The sequence below is a fragment of the Thalia democratica genome, chromosome 4, assembly GCF_965202585.1.
Source record: "Thalia democratica chromosome 4, ktThaDemo2.hap1.1, whole genome shotgun sequence".
In the NCBI taxonomy this organism is placed as follows: domain Eukaryota; kingdom Metazoa; phylum Chordata; class Thaliacea; order Salpida; family Salpidae; genus Thalia; species Thalia democratica.
The window spans coordinates 53714871-53733183 of NC_139168.1; the positions used below are offsets into that span (position 1 = coordinate 53714871).

The 18313-nt window shown below is 27.0% G+C and overlaps 1 protein-coding gene across 1 annotated transcript in view; it reads left to right on the top strand.

The window, feature by feature from the left end:
* Positions 1-1074: 1074 nt before the first annotated feature.
* Positions 1075-18313, top strand: part of LOC145833723 (cilia- and flagella-associated protein 46-like) — a 148969-nt gene continuing 131730 nt past the window's right edge. The window contains exons 1-6 of the mRNA XM_082940879.1: positions 1075-1140; positions 4970-5100; positions 6847-6978; positions 8374-8603; positions 10730-10853; positions 18166-18254. Of these exons, the coding sequence (XP_082797005.1) occupies positions 1095-1140; positions 4970-5100; positions 6847-6978; positions 8374-8603; positions 10730-10853; positions 18166-18254 (752 nt within the window). The 5' untranslated portion in view covers positions 1075-1094. The remainder of the gene's footprint in view (positions 1141-4969; positions 5101-6846; positions 6979-8373; positions 8604-10729; positions 10854-18165; positions 18255-18313) is intronic.

Below are 18313 nucleotides of genomic sequence, written 5' to 3' on the forward strand. Positions count from 1 at the left end.
ACTCATCAAGGCATAATTTATAAGAAAAAACAAACAATCTAGTAAATCTTATTTAATCTGAAAAAAAGTACGATTTAAGCTGGTTGATATGAAAACAAATTTCAAAATAAGGAAAACAATTTGAAATTATAATAAATTAAAATAAAATTATTATGAAAAATTTATTTCATTTTTAGCTATAAAAACAAAGTTTTTGTTAAGGCAAGGTGAACTATATTTTAATATAAGAACAGTTTTGTTAACATTACTTTGGTTTCAAAATAAACACTGATTGAAATAAATCTAAAAACAATTTTTTTTCCTGACCAGGTAAGAAACGATAAGGTTAGAAATGATCAGGTTTAAATTTTTAATAAAACAAAACTACTTGTGAAATAAAAAGCATGCATTTTTAATAAAGTGGAGAAATGTTGTTTTATTAAAATAATTTTGTTCTTGCTAAAAATTTAATAATTGACTGTCTAAACAAAGGTGTTAGCATTGTCTTGGACACTGGAGATTAAAAACAGTTTAAAATTTATAAGATAGTAAGTAGCTTATAGATTAAGTTACAGAATAAGTTAACAGGATTTTATAATTTAAAACAACCTCTATGTCAATTGATATATTTAAAAAAAATAAAAGTTGTCTGCGCAACTACAAATTAAGTGCCTAGAGTCGTCTTTTTAATACTTCAAAATATAAAAACATGATTTAAAAAGATTGTCTTAGTTTTACATTTTATTAGTGCATACTATAATATTTTGATAATCAAAAATAATAGTTATTACATAACCTAGTAATATTGACTTACTAAAATAATCTTTCAGCTACAATAGATAATTGGATTATAAGAAGTATTTGTTACTTTAACCAACATATAATAAGACCTCTAAATTTTAAAAAAATACAACAAGACATATAATAAGACCTAATTAATATACAGCTTTAAAATACTACGCATATAAAATGTTGGTATAAGGTCAAGATTCTTTCTAAAGATTAATCCTACATGTCAAAACAGTATAAGTAAATGCTATTTTTATTATTTTTTATCTCATTTTACTTACGCCTTGAAACACTTTTTAGATTTTTGGTATGTTTAAAAACTAAAAATGGATTTTTCAATACGTCAGTGGTTAATAACAGCCCAGCAAACAGGTGAATTATTTTATTGAAATTAATGTGTTTTAGAGTTTGTATAGTTTTATATTAGTGCATATATATAGGGGATTACATATTTAATAAAATATTCAGGTTTTATACTTTATTATTTTTTTTGATTTTTTATATAATGATAAATTATACCATATTTAGAAGTAGAACATTTTCGATTAAAACTAAAAAAAAAAAATTTACACAATATAAATGCAAGTTTTTACATACCATTTGCAACTAATTATCAATAGATTATTCATTTTGTTTTATATTTTTTTACACAAAACTTTTCAAAACAATACGAGTTTCATTGTCAAAAGATAAATTTTAAATGAAATTTGAAAAATTTTTTGGTTAGTGAACAGCTTTGAAAAATAACTTTAAATTATGACGTATGACTAAATTCAAATAAATACAAAATTTTGAGATTTAGCAAGTATAAGTACAAGTAAAATACAGTGATTATCGATTAAAAATTCATTATAATGATGGTTTTAAGTATTCACATATTTTAAAGTATTAGTATCACTAAGAATAATTTTTCTTCCCTACGCCTCCCCCTACAGATTATAAGTTTCTATATATAGTTTTTTTAAATATGTAATCTTTTATAGACATGCATAAGTTTGTATATGAGAATTTATTTAGTGTTGTTTTTTGTGCATACTAAGTTATAATTTGATATTTGATCATACAGGACTATTTATTTGTAATTTTTTTATATGTTATGTTTAGTTTTTTAATTTTCATTGATTGTAATTTGTTTGTTTCTTTTTTCGTGTGTTTTGTTTAAGCGGCTCAGGTTTTAATGCCCAAGTCCATCTTCGCACAATAAACTCTAATAATAATAATAATAATAATAATATAATTGAAAATTGTTAAACCAAGCCAAATTTTAAAGTTGATAATTATTTGTTTACTAAGTTTAAAATTAGTTAAAATTATATTATACTGAAAATTACAGCACTTTTTTCTGTGAATTAAAGTATTGTTTTGAACTTAACATCAAATAAATTATTTTAAAAACTCATAAACAGCTCATTAAGTTATACTAATATTTCTTTATCATTGATTTATTATGTTACTCTAGCATTTTTATAAAAAGATCTTCTTATAAAAAGTTTTTGTATATATTTTTACATTGAAGCTTTGAATCTGTACAGTATTGCATCTAAAAAGGTTATTAAGTATTTAAATTGTAGCCTATTGATATTTTTTATCTTAAGAATATATTTTTAAGCAATATGACTTAAAAAAATATTTAGTTTAATAACTTTTTTCACAATGAAAAACTTTAGAATAAGTTGGTAGTTTACAAAAAAAAACACAAACATGTTTAAAGTGTATATCATATAGTTATAGGTTGTGTAGAACATAGTTTCCCAAACTATTTACTAAATCGCCCCCTTTTCAGAAAATTGAAAAAAAACGCCCCCCCCCCACAATTTTATAGAATGATTATTCTCTTGAGTACGCACTTTTTAGCTAAAAAAGTTGTGTACGAAATGTAATTTAGTCTTGGACTTCTTATGCACCCACTTTTAGGCAGTGTTCAAAGTAATTTACAGGGCTTGAGAAAATAGTTTATAGTTATTTTCTTATAAGCCTAGTTAAGTGTTTCAAAATGCTTAATTATTAAAAAGCTTTATGTATCTTGTAATCAATTCTGTTTAAATGTGAATTGTTTTGAAACTAATGATACCTTAGGTTAGTGGTGGACAACTTTTGTAGTCAGCAAGTAATATTTACTAAAAATTCTTTCTAGTGTCAATTGTTAAAAAAATGTACTTGCGGGCCACGTAATTTAATTGCGTAAAAAGGGCGATATTGCCCACTTTGGAAAACCCTAGTGTAGAAGTTGATAATTAAAACAGATAATTAGAAAGAAAAGAAATAAATTTATAAAGGGTTATCATGTTGGAAGTTTGTATTATAGTTATGTTGTTGTTGTTGTTGTTGTTGTTGTTGTTGTTGTTGTTGTTGTTGTTGTTGTTGTTGTTGTTGTTGTTGTTGTTGTTGTTGTTGTTGTTGTTGTTGTTGTTGTTGTTGTTGTTGTTGTTGTTGTTGTTGTTGTTGTTGTTGTTGTTGTTGTTGTTGTTGTTGTTGTTGTTGTTGTTGTTGTTGTTGTTGTTGTTGTTGTTGTTGTTGTTGTTGTTGTTGTTGTTGTTGTTGTTGTTGTTGTTGTTGTTGTTGTTGTTGTTGTTGTTGTTGTTGTTGTTGTTGTTGTTGTTGTTGTTGTTGTTGTTGTTGTTGTTGTTGTTGTTGTTGTTGTTGTTGTTGTTGTTGCTGTTGCTGTTGCTGTTGCTGTTGCTGTTGCTGTTGCTGTTGCTGTTGCTGTTGCTGTTGCTGTTGCTGTTGCTGTTGCTGTTGCTGTTGCTGTTGCTGTTGCTGTTGCTGTTGCTGTTGCTGTTGCTGTTGTTGTTGTTGTTGTTGTTGTTGTTGTTGTTGTTGTTGTTGTTGTTGTTGTTGTTGTTGTTGCTGTTGCTGTTGCTGTTGTTGTTGTTTGCCCTTCTAAAAATAATATCAATAAATTCTTTACTTTATTAATAAGATGCATAAATGCATATTTTTACCGTTGAAGAACAAATTTTTGGAAAAATTCACTTTTTAGACATAGACATGATTAGAAAAAGCAACAAGACCTTTTCTACTTCCTTTTACAGAAAAGACAATTTTAGTCCACATAACATTTCCTGGAATTAATTTTGTCTCACCAAACAAAAATTGAAGATAATACAATGCTTAACCAATAGAGCCATTAAGGTTTGCATGGCCTACTGCTTGGATTTAGAATTGGACAATATTCACAAATTTTTTTTTACTAGGTTACTCCTGAAACAGTCATCATAAAGATAATTAAGGCAACTCAGTCCAAAATGCCTTACCTTCCATTGGCCCACGTCCTTGCCTACTCTACCTCAGCCTTCCTTATATTGGTGAAAACTCAATTCAGTTGGCTAAGCAAGCTTTATAAGCTACAAAATTTACCTTTAATAGCTTTTCAATACGTCTTTTGTACAACACCAACCGCCTACTTAACAGAATTGTGAAAGATGTTACACCTACCTATGAATTGAGTAATGAAGTAAACATTTTTAGCTGTCATTTTGGAAATGAATACGTATGTTGTACATCTCAACATCATGTCAGGCGGCAGCAGCATGTTATGAAAAAGCTATAAAGGTTTATTTTTAATGATGACGTAAAGCCCAAGAGTGAACAATCATTCATCCATGATTACCTCCTCAACAATCCTAGTTGTGCTAAGAACTACCTGGATAGTATTTTCAAAATTCTATCTAGAGCCAGAAACACTTACCATTACTTAGTTCCTGAATCATTGTTCATAAGAACTGGCGAGTCTAAAATTTATAAACATTGGAGATTTTCATAACTTAAAACTTTATAAATAGCTTGTTTTTTTGTTGTCTCTTTTTTGTAACTTTTTACTTTTTTTTTCAGGTTTAAGTAAAATTTATTTTAAATTCTTTTATTCTACTAATGCTATCTTAAAGATAAATTTAAATTAGTAAAGTATTACTTTATCGTAATTTGAACCTTTTCACAAACTTTTAATTTCGATTATTTATGACGTAACTATTTTCAGCTAGATATCTAAAAATCTTTGTTCTTACTAAAACTTGTACTATACTTTTGTCAGGTTTAAGCAACTTTATTCTGGTGATGTGCTAAACGAAATTAATAGATAAACCTTACAAACTTAAAAAATGAGTGATTTGTGTAAAAAATTTCTAATAAAAATTAGTACCAAAACAAAACTTTTTAAAGTAGATAAATGCGTTTAATTTTAATTACATTTTTGTATTTTAAGAAAACTGTGCTACTTACGTTGACAAAATTTACAATTTACTCAAGAGTAACAAGGAAAGTTTAGTTAAAAAAGATAAAGCTGTGTCATTTGGAAGTGACTTGTATGTGCAAACTGCTGAATTGGCACTTCAGGTTATACTTTATATTTTAGCGATTTTTAATATTACCTGTATGTGTGATAAAAGTTATTTACATAAAATATAATTATTTATGTCATGTACTTAAACACGTTGTCTCTAAAAGCTTAATTTATACCAAAATTTAGTAGATGTGTTAGCTAATTTATTGGATATTTAGAATTAAGGACATAGAAAGAAAGGGGTAAGGCACTTTTTGTTTTATATAGTTTTAACGATTATTAACATAGCTGACAGTCGCTTTTTATTGTTTATTATAATAAAACTTTGCTTTTAAGATATCAGGGGACAAATTTGGAGAGTTAAGGGCATAGGGGATCTAACATTTTTTTTTTAATAAAAACATTTTAGGCTTTTATATAAAAGCATTAAGTACAAACTACAAGCCAGTTTTTATAAAATTTAAAAATATTGTTTAACTTTTGAGGTATTGTTTTATTTGTAAAAATTTTCCAATACAAACGTAAGGACCACAAATTTTCAAGGTCAATTTTCTTGGAAATTTTAAAGTTCACTTGAAATGTATCTTCTCCTTCATTTTTTGAGCTAGAGACCTGAAACTTTCTGGATATATTCCTTTTATATTTTAAAGGACTTTTAATCTTGATATTTATTTTGAAAAAAAAGGTGGATTTTTTATATAAAATTTTTAATTTAAACATTAAACAAAATACTGCGTTTAATTTATAAGTATACTAATGGACTCTCTGTGAAAATTTAAAGAAGATTACTTGATAAATGAAATTGATAGATTTTTAGTGAAATTGTTTTTTTTTTGCGTTTAATAGTTTGCCCCTTCCATAAGAAACCTACTGAGCACTCCGACTTTTGATCGCTTATATCTCATAATTTAATTTGAATTTTTAAGCAGTTAAAAAATTCTAATAGCTCAGATAAAACTCTGCAAAATAATATCAACTTGTAAAAATCAAGGTGGAATCCCTTATGCCCTTAAATAGGATCGTAATGGAAGAATCAATTAAAAAGGCAAAAAAAGACTGTTTCATATGAAATCTATCGTCTACAATTTTTAAGCTTTCTTGAACTTTTTGAGTATAATATTACTTTAATAAAAAAAAACCTGTAAAAGAAGTTGAAAAAAAGTTAAGTAAAAACATACTTTTTCTTGAAAAAAAAAAAGATTAAATTATTTTAAACACAAGTTTTTTAATTTTTGTTTTTAGATAGAATAGGATGTTTTGTTCTAAAACAAATGAAAAATTTCCTGAAAATTTGAGGTCAATAGCTTAAAAAATGGAAGAAAAGATAGATTTGTTAGTGAATTTCAAATTTTCGAGTATATTGAACATGAAAAAATTGCGGTCCATACGTTTTTATCAGAAACTTATAACAAATATGACTGTACATCAAAGTTATTAGAAGTTTTTAATTTCTATAAAAGCTGCCTTGTAGTTTATACTTAAAACGTTCATATAAGAGCCAATGTTAATTCTTTTAAAATAAATTTTTGGACTCCCTATGTACTAACTAAACCAACTTTCAGACAATATATAGACGTTTTTTTATGCACCTTAAAATCTATTATAATAATTAGTTATTATCTAAAATATTTTTTTTAAAGTTAAACATTCAATACAAATATTTAAATCTGGTTTTTAAGCTATCGGTTACAATTAAAAGTTTTATAAATCTGAGTTTTAAATGCTCTCAGTTTTAAATACATAATTAAGTTATCTAAAATTTGATTCGTTATATTTATAATATTTAATTTTTATTGCAGATAAGTAAAAAAGATATAGCAGTAGATTTGCTTTCCATGTACTTTAGTGGAGACAATCCTCCAAATCAGTTTGAATGTAGAGCTTACTTGTGCTATGCTCAAGCTGTTCTTCCTGATGCAACTAACTCAATTGTTTGTTTTTTTGTTTTTGTAGTTCAGACCTAAAACTGCTAAGAGCTATGCACATTTAAACCACCTTTGTATTTTACTTTACCTTTTTTCTAACTACAGGGTTCGTGCGCGTCAGGCTAAATTAGGTTAAGTCAGGCTAAATCAGTTTTTTGAAAAAAGTTGAAAAACGTCAGGCTAAATCAGTTTTTTTATTTAAAAATTTTTTCTTCTTAGTTTTTTTCAGTTCAAATACTTCAGTTCAAAAAAATTAAGATGTGAATTTATTTCTAAATAATGATTTAGTTATTAAAGACATAATCAGTCAGTATTTGTAAAAATAAATGCTTAAAACCTTTTGTTGAATCTCTAAGAAAATTTTAAGAGTCTTCATTATTTTTTTGACTAAAAAATACAGTTTATACATTACAGTTTAGTTCAACAACTTAGCTGTTTGTTGAATTTTTATACTCGTGTAAGCGTTTCATTTTAAATTTTAATAAAATACGACAATGCACGTTGTTTTATAATAAATCTTTTGGTTATAATGTTTTTTTTTAGTGCTTAACCAAATTGAACAACTGTGTTAAGTAATATATAATAAATTTTTACACTATTAATAGATTAAATATAACACTTATTTTTAAATTTATCACTGAATTTGTTATGTTAAGGGCATAGGGGGGTCAATCACCTTTTTCACAATTTAGTCTTATTTTATTGAGTTGTAACTAAGCTATGAGTTGCTTTTTGCAGATTTTTAATGCTCAAAATATTTTTGAGATAAAACTGGTTGTATTCGGAGACTACAATAGTACTAATTAAGACCCCCAATACCTAAAATGACTTCTAAAGAGGATTTCCCTACTTTGAAAAAATGTCAGGCTAAATAGGTCCCAGTCAGGTTAAATGAAAAAAAATTCGCGTACGAACCCTGTAACTATCTATTTATATAACAGGACATTAAAGATTTTATATATGAGTACGTAAATGTTATATTAATAAAATTTGTACTAATAGTTTAAAAAAGAATCATTTACATACTAGTAATATTTAGTTATTTTGATTTGTGTTTGTGTTTACATTTTAAAGTAGTGTAAATTATATTTACAAATTAATAAAATAGAACATTTTATCATTAGAATACTATACAATTTAAAATTATTAATAAAGTCTAGTTAAAAACTTACGTATAAAAAATTTGAATTTGGTATAGTTGAAGTTTACGATTATGTTGCTGCCTTATCATAACAATATTTGTTTTGTTTAGTACAATAAGCTAAAATATCGGAATACTTTTCGTTTTAAAAGCTATTGAAAACTAAAATGAAATTACACAATATACGACTGATAAACTTTTGGATTTATACGCTCAATAAGCAGTTCTAGTTTTTCATTACAATTTTAAACTTAATTCAGAACAAAATGATGGCTTCTATTGTGTACTTAATGAAAGCACTAGACATCTGTGAACAAAATGAACGTTACTCTTTTCTCGTTTACAACACTTCAGTTATTTACTGGACCCTTATACGTCCTTTCTACAAAAGCAAACACCAATCAAAGTTGTGCCCTAGTTTATTTCGTGTTGTTCAATGCTTGGATAATACTAATGACTGTGACTACAACTGGAGAGCTACACTTAAAATGTCAGTCTACACTTCTTATTTTTAAACTATTTTTTGTATTTGTTATTTGTATTTTTTAACATTAAGTCGTCCAATATCATTTATTACTTTTGACTTAGTTATACTAGAAATTTTACTCCATAAAAGCACGAGTAAATTTCGAGTAGTATTATTGAATATTTCAATCAACAAAAAAAGTATATCAAAGGCTAAGATTGATCAATAAAATGTTTTATTAATATTTGAAATTATGTTGATTGATTTTTATTTATTTATAAGTCTTACCTAAAAAAGGTACGGATGTAGTGATAAAAAGTTTAACTTAAAAACAATTATAAGTTTCTTTATGATAGTTAAATTGTGATTTTGCTTCGCTTTAACCATTTTGTTGCTTTGTGTTAGTTGTTTTCTTATTTTTCTATATTACGTTCAAAGTTATTAATTATTTATTTTAAAATATATACAAATATTAGATGAACATATATAATTTGTTTGTTTGTACGTTCACTTATTTAGTAGGCATTAAATTTTTGTCAAATTTTTATTTATGTTTTTTTTTACAAATTGCACGTTTATAGTAAACTATTTAGTTTTTACGTGATATTATTTTTATTATTTGCTTAAACGTAAGTGTTATGACATAGTAATGAAGACGTTGACACCTCAAGTTGTTAACTTCATAATATTTTGATACTTTGTAATGGTAATCAAATTTAAATTAAATAAGTAAATTCTAAGTTAATTATATTAACTTAATTTCGGATCCAAGACTGAAAAACGTTTTTGATTGATTTTGTTCATTTATTTTTTTTACATTCCACACGCTAAAAAATGTCCTTGAAAATAAGCCAAAAAGACCGAAACCTGTATTATTAGGGACTATCTATTTCTCTAGTTTAGATCGTTCTAAGAGACTAGGAAAACCATTAGCTATAAATCATCATTAAATAGCTGTATTCTCAATAGCTTTTTTATTGAATTGCCATTTTAGTGCATGTAAAACTTTTTTTGACTTTATATTTTGTGTTGATTTGTTTTTGATTTACACAACAAAAATATAGTTATTGCTGTATAATAATCTGGAATTACCCCCTTTCAATTTTCCTGTTGTGGATTGCTATTAAATACTTGTTTGCTTTTAATTTTTAGGTCAGTTTAATGTTTTTTCTTCGTAAAACTAATTTACTGTTTTCGTTACTATTATTTGTTTTTTAATTCTAATTAAAGATAACAAAACCTATTGGTTTGACACTTTGTGCATTTCCATATTTCTGTAATAATGATAATAGTAATTGCAGAAGTAAACAGGGTTGTCACTTTACCTGGAATCCTGAAAAAACCTGGAATTTGACAATTTAGGCAAAAAAACCTGAAAAAACCTGGAATTTTAAAATTTTCACATGTTCAGTTGTAAAATTTCGATTTGACTAAAAAATATATCATATAAATAGAAAAAATTTCTCATTATCAAATTTTTTTATTTATTAAAAATCATATTTAAAGTAGCTTTTTCAATGTTTTTATACTGTTTAATACTGTTCCCTACCTTAAAATTAACTTTAAACTAGAAATAGACCCAATAATGTATTCTTTTAAAAACCTGGAAGAAATTTGGAGAACCTGAAATTTTTTTTGAAAAAACGAGTGGCAACCCTGAGTAAATGAATTATAAGAGAAACACATATGTTTTGTTTATTACTGGTTTTTACAAAGCAACTTTCTATTTACAGAGTGTAAAAAATATCTATTTAACTGTTCATGTTATTCCTTAAACAGCATGGTTAAACTACGGTAGCATGAAAACTTTATAAACTTAACTTTAAGTTGTTAAATAGTGTTGAAGGTTTAAGATAGTTAGTCTTACGATTATGAACTTTTGATTAGAAATAGTTACGATTTTATTCATTTTATATTACTTTCTGTAAATTCGACTGGAAGTAGCTTGTTTAAATTCTATGTTTATTAATTTCAAGGTTACTTTATTGAATTTATAATTAGCCGTAATATTCAAAAGTAATCTTTGTTGTATGGCTAAATAATAGTTTCCAACTCACAAAATTTATAAGTGTTTTATAAATATAATATTATTAAAACTTGATTATATTTTAGTTTATTAAAATTGATTATTTTGCTCAATTTAACTACAGTGGTCTATTAGAAAGTTATGCTCATGTTGGAGACATAGAAAATGCATTAATCTCAGCCAAAGATGCTTATTTATTTTGTATGAAAAATTGCAAGCAAAGGATAATAGAAGTGATAAAAACACAGGTTCTACATTTATCTAACTATACATAATACTATCTAAAACATATTACTATATGATTTAAATTAATCAAGACTTTTATAAATATGTTTTATATTTTTCAAACAATTCTAGCAAAAGACTAGAACACGTTGTGTTTTATTCGTTAAATGTAATCAAGAGGAAGTATTGTTTCAACCAAAATAAACCTACTCTCTCACTGAAACAAACGATTGTGAGTACCATCAAATAATGTCACTCAATCATTTACAATCTAACGTAACAGACCAGGGTTTCCCAAGCTCATTTAAATAGTTGTCCATATTTATTACAAATCCAAAAATGGGTCGGTGTCACTTTTGCACAAAGACACTTTTTAAAACTAAAAAAAAAACGGGTAGTAATTTTAAGACATTTAATTAGCACTGCAGGTTATTATTGTTGCTCCTGTAGAGTAACAATAATTTAATTATTTGTTTATTAACCTTTTTAGATAATTAGAAATGCTGAGTCTACTAAGAACAACTTTGGTTTTTATTGTTGAGCTGTATTTGAAGTTTTCAACATTCAACTAAAGACGTTCAGTATAATATTTTTTGATGGTTTAAACACTATAAAAACATTGTGAGATAGCTTTAAATAGACAAACTCAACCTCAGTTTTTTTATTGGTAGAAATGCATTGTTAGTAGGTTTTAAAGTATTTTCAAATTCTCAGGCCTGTTTTTTAGAGTTTTTAGGTGAGATTTCATTGATGTAGTTTCAATATTTTCCTATTTTATAACTAATTTAGTTTTCGGTTTTTTACTACAGTTTTTAGTCACTCAGGACAGTTTTTTTCAATCAAATTATGACAACCCTGTTACTAAATATCATCACAATAATTTTAAACAACAAATTTATTTCAATTAACTGTTTATATTTGTATATCCTTTTCAAAGGTTGTAAGTAATACCAAGTTCGCCTATATTTAGAAATATAATACAAGTAAATTATTTTTTAGTATATTTATCTATTAAGTTTATTGATTTGAAAAATTTATATCAGATACTTGAAGTTATTTAACATTAAGTAGGAAGAGATTTTATTCAAGTTAAGATAAGGTTAAAAAAAAAAAAGGACAATTGAAAAAATGTGGCCTAAAATTACCTTTTATACTCGTTCGTTTAGGTGCTAGGTGATAGTTTAGTAGTTTAATTACTAAGCATAAAATTATTAGTTTTCTAGACAGAAGTTAGTTGATTAAGACAAAGATCGCAATTTTACCTTTTAATAATAAACTAAGTATCAGACTAATTAAGGCCATAGGGGGGAGGGAGGTAAACCATGTTTTTTACAAGTTGATCTGATTTTATAGAGTTTTTTCTAAGCTTCAAAATGATTTTTATTGTTTTAAAAAATTCGAATTATTTTTTGAGATATGACCAGTCAAAGTCGGGCCCCACAATAGGCTCCCTATGGGAAGGAAAAACTAAAACAGCGAAAAAAGACTATTTCATTTAAAATCAATCTCTTCCTACATTTTCAAGCAATCTTTTTCAAACTTTCACAGTCTAATCTTTATACAATAACAAAAAAACTTTACTTGAGATTAAAAAAAAAAATTGTAAAAATATATTTTTTTTGAAAAAATAAAACACTTTTTTTTTAAATTTGTGTGATAAATTTTTTATTATATAAAATTACTAAAATTCTAAAATAACGTTTTTTCCTTTTATTATAAGTAACGTTTCCTGAAAATTTGAAGAACATTGGTTGAAAAATGAAGGAGAGGATAGATTTTTATTGAATTTTAAAATTTCCGAAAAATTGACCCCAAAAAATTTTTACAAAAAATTAAATAACTCAAAAGTAAAATAACGTTTTTTAGTTCTATAAAAACTGGCTTGTAGTTTGTACTTAAAACTTTCATATAAAAGCCAAAGATAATTTTTGTAAAAAAAAATCCTATGGCCTTAAAAAATAAAACTAAATAGTTTTAAATGTGTGATAAAAGCTTAAACTGCCGCCCGATAAGATGTTTAAATTTGGCTTGCGAGTACCTCCAGCCTGCTGACCCTTGTTATAAATTGTTTAGTCGTTAGCAAATCGTAACTAATGAGAACTAGTTAAAAAAACTGTCTAAATTCAATGACCGATCTGTAAACAAACATATTAAACTCGCATTTAGTGAATAAGGACTAAAATCTTCTAAAACTAACATAAACTACTTGCTTAAATTCTTGGTCTATTGTTGATTCAACCTTAGGTATTTTAAATCAGATGTACTACGTGTTTTAAATTAAGTTATGACAATTTAAATTTATATTACAAACTACACGTATACTATCATTTTTCATTTAAATCAATTATTAACTGATCAGTTCCTATCTAATAATTTCATTAGGAATTCTTTACTAACCGATAAACTTTAACAGATGTGCTTTAATTTTAGATAAAACTTTAATTTAATTTTAACTCTACGAAAGTGACAGATAAATTTAGTATTTGATAAATTTAGGATGAAAAAGATTCATTTCAGAGCATCAGTTAAGGCCATAGGGGGGGGGGGGTAAAACACTTTTTTTTACAAAAATTAATTTTGTGTTTTATATGAAATCTTTAAATACAAACTGTAAGCCTATTTTATAGAATTCAAAAATATCATTTAAATTTGAGATATTTTTTTTTGTAAAAAGTTTCCTATACAACCGTATGGACCGCAAATTTTTCGGGGTCAATTTTCTCGGAAATTTAAAAATTTACTAAAAATCTAACTACTCCTTCATTTTTCAAGCAATCTTCTTCAAATTTTCAGGAAATATTCCTTATATTAAAAGAAAAAAAAAAAAACGTTACTTTAGAATTTTAATAATGTAAAAAATAAAAATTTTATCCCAAAATTAAAAAAAAAACATTTTACAAATTTTTTTTTAAATCCAAAGTAAAGTTTTTTTGTTATTGTATAAAGATTAGACTGTGAAAGTTTGAAGTAAGAATTGCCGAAAAACGGAAGCAAGTGTATACTTCGACCTGTATTGATTTCCAGCTCGTTGTTTTTCAACAACCGTTTCTCTTGTAGAAACTTCTATTGTAGTTCAACCAAAGCGGACTTTTAGACGTTTCATACGCTTCAAGTCCTAGCTTGGCTCTGACTTCAGTAAGAACAGCTGAGGACTAAACAAACGCTAATACATTTAATAAAAGTTGCCTTGCAAACAAACCTTCGAGCTCCGACTTGCATGCGTGTGAGTATTATTTTTTATCGAATTTTGTTAAACATTGTAAAATAAACTTAGAGTGCCGAATCTATACTTTTAGTATTAACAGTAAAAAGTAATTAAGTAAGTGTATTATTAATATAATTAGTATATCGTATTTTAGTTCTCTATCAAAACTTTATAGTGAAGTATACGTTGAAATCACTAAGATTAAATTAAGAATTAGTTTCTAGTCTATTTTAAAATTATATATTAAGTAAATATTAGAATCTTCGTAGACTAAGTTAAATAAGTACGATAGTTAATATTAAAAGTTGTATAAAACGTTTCATTAAGAATATCTCAATACAACTAGTTAAACGTAGATACGATCTAGTGGCCACAAATAAGATATTCTTTTTATAGTAAGCTCTGATTACTACCAGTAAAAAGCCCAAGGCGCTCTCGGCCAGTAGCCTTGCAAAGCTAGCTACTAAGCAAGCTACGCGTGCCCAACCGGCCGAGAAGACATCAGGTACTGGTAGGCAAACTCATAAAGGTAATCCCGACCTTGATGCAGTTCCTGACCAACACGATGTGTTATCAGAACCAACTGTAACAGCAGAGGAATATAACTCTTCAAAATCTGATCATTTTGTAAAAAACATGGCTTACCCCCCTATGGCCTTAATAAACTCCATCGAATTCAAAGTCATACTTACTTTATTCTTTGTCAACTTGGATACAATAACTTTAATTAAAAAAAATTCAATCTAAAGTATATTTACTCTATATTTTATTAAGTTTAGCATTTATTTTGCCTGAAAATCTGCACTAAAGCGGTGAAACTAAGTGTACTAAATAAAACTGAAAGTAGTGTACTATATAAACATAACTGAACACCTGTGTTGTGTTAATTACTATTTAATTTGCTAGTCTTTCAATAGTGTAGACATAAGCAACATGCTGAAATCTATCTTGAGGCAGTGCAAAACTCAATCTTTTTTTTTGTTCGGTTAGTGCTAACTCTTTTTTATTTTTTCGATTTTGTTTTTTTCAATGGGAAATTGAGAAAATTAATATCTTGGCCAATTACGAAATCAAGGTAATTGAAAAAGAATTAGCACTAAAGAAAAGAAAGACAGCAACTCAGCCTCCATAACCATAATATGTACTTAAAAAAAATCAATAACTCAAAATAGAATCAAGCTAACAATAAGAACAAACAATTTGAAACAAAAATAGCTTTAGTTGTACAAAAAGCATTTTTTAAATAGGCTAACAAATTAATTCGATACTTAATAATATTTATTTTCATTGTAACTTACGGGGGGAGTGCCCCGGGGTGGTGAACACATTAGTGGTCATGCTAAATCGTTAGGAACGTTATCTAGAGGGTAGCTTTGCTACATCTAGACTAGAAGGGGGTTTATAGTTAGGGTCCATATTAGGTATAATTGAGACTAAGATAATTTAATTTAGTAAACAAAGTCAATGTAAGATAATGATTTTATTAAGTTTTAAATTCAATACAAACAAATACAAATCTACAAGATTGGAAAATTAGTCAAATATAAAAAATAGCTTAAATAAGTATCAGTCCTAACAAAAATGTATAAATCAGCAAATAAGTCAAATTTAAAAAACCTAGGAATGTAATAGTATATGCCCCTTATAGAGTTGTACTAATAGGCTGTTAGAAATGTTGTTTTATTTGAACTGGAAGCTAACTGCTGAGTTCAAATTCAACTGTTCAAAATCAAATATAGAGTTTGTGTTTAAATAAGTAACAAACTCAAATCAAACTAGCTACAAGTGAACTGATTTCACATACTCAAATCCAAATATAGGATTTGTGTCCAAACAAGTAAGAAATTCAAATCAAACTAGCTACAAGTAAACTGATTTCACTGCTTCAAGCCAAATACAAAACTGTGATCCAAAAACACTGAAGTGACTGCAAGCCAATAATAATTAAAATGTCTTTTCCTTTTTATATTGCATCATCAAGGCAATTTTATGCATAATAATAATAAGTGATTGGCAATGTGCTGATTATGATTGGCTGTACAGTTTCACTTTGATATTCTAGACTTAATATCAGGAATGTGTTACCAATTCATTACATTTTCCTTGCTTACTTTTTTTTTGTTTTTTTTAAATAAATAAAACAACATTTTCAATACTCATTATCAAAGTACTCAGAATAGTTGACTTTAGTTTTACTAGTTCAAAAACAATAACTTTTGTTAGCAGGCTCATAACTGTATTCACTGGATTCTGCAGAATCATAATAAGCAGAGTCTTGTTCATAACCTTTAATTGTTCACTACCTGACATTTTAAGGTTCTGCTTATTTTTGAATACTTTTCTGTGCCTCTGCTGCTTCTTAAACTGCTGTTGATAGGTAGGCCACACCTATCTTCTTTATACTTAATTTTGAACTAAGATGCTTACCAAGTATTTGTTCTTGATCAATATTTTTTGGCCTTAAGACTTTGCTCGATGTCGAATTAATAGGCTTGCCAAGTATTTGTGCTTCATCAATATTTTTGACTTTAAGACTTTGCTCTACTTCGAACTAATAGACTTGTCAAGTGCTTGTGCATGATGACTACTTTTCGGCCTTAAGGCTTTGCTCGATGTCGAACTAATAGGCTTGCCGAGTGCTGGTGCATGATGAATATTTTTTGGCCTTAAGGCTTTGCTTGATGTCGAAGTAATATCCTTGCCAAATACTTGTGCTTGGTGAACAATGTTTTTTGGCCTTAAGGCTTTGCTTGATGTCGAATTAAACGGCTTGCCAAGTTTGACTTGTGCATGATGACAAAAACTGCTTGACCACAAGTTTGTGCTAAATTCTTTATACCCATGAAAATATTTGTCTTTTGAAGCTATTATGTTTGTAGCTTCTGGCAAATTTTTTCTACCTGACACTATATCAAAGATAAGTACATTACCATATGCCATAGACTTCAGGGACTTGTTTTTGTACTTTTTCATAATGGCAAACTGGTGAAAAAAAATCATTTCGGCCGATTGTCACAATGAATAAAACCATAGCCTTTGTGAATATTGTACCAACTTACTTGACCAGTCACTCCTAAAGCTATTGCTTTCTTCGAGGCTGGAGACTTTTTCTTGGTTTTTTGTGACAATTTTATACAACCTATAGTTTTACAAAATGGAATTTGGTAGCTAGAAAAACACACCACTTTCTTTTCTGGTGATAAAATTGACTGTTTTTTGGTGTTTACTTCTGTGACCTTTTGATCAACAGGCTTAGTAAGAGGTATGATACACCCATCTTCTACCCCTCTAAATTTTTTGAAGATTGAGGTAAGTTTTTTGGCTCATAAGGCTCAAATGTATCAGCCATGTTACAACCCTTAGGCCGATCGCCATTACACGTTTTTTCTTTCCAGCTTTGATGTGCTGGGAAGATTTTTCTATTCGTTGATTTGTCCAAAATTTTTTTGACTTTGTCATCATTGCTGAACTTATGGTAATTACCATTGCTATCATTATGATTTACATTAGCATCATGCATTCTATGCTTATAATCATGATTTTGAGTATTTGTTTGATAATATCTATATTGATTATTTCCTTTTTTTTGCTATGAAAACTTTTGAAATGTTTGTTGGGGCTTCCTCAACAATTAAAGTTATTACCCTCGTCCCTTTCTTGCTGTTGTTTAACATCACAATTATTTTTACTGCAAGTTTTGAAAATTTCTAGATCTAGGCACTTTTTTTTTTTGATTTTGGTTTTTAACTCCTTAACTGGTGCTAAATGTAGATAGAATAACTTAGTTATGTTACTACCTTTTTTGAGCTCGATCTCCCATTTTTTTTACCTCAATGTCTAATTCTAGACCACCACTGATGTCCGAACTAGATTTTTAACAATACTTAAATTTTTTTCTAATATAAATTAATTTTTTTTTTTCAACATGAATTATTTATTAAAAAGATGATCAAAAATGTTGATTATAATCCAGATGAGATATTATTGGGTTATAATTATTATTAGGGAAATAATCAGATAAAAATTATTCGGGAATGGGAAATGGACGGTTCTCAAAATACTTAAGTTAATTAAAAAAAAATATTTATTTAGATCTAATATATGTAAATAATTTTCTCTAATACTTTCAGCTGAAGTATAATTTGGCCCAATGTGATGCAATTACTTCAGATTTACCTAGAGAATTTTCAGCGTTTGTTTTGTTAAAACAGCTAAAAAAGTAAGAAGTTGTTTATAATAACAAATTTATTTCTTTTGATAATATTTTGCAAAACAATT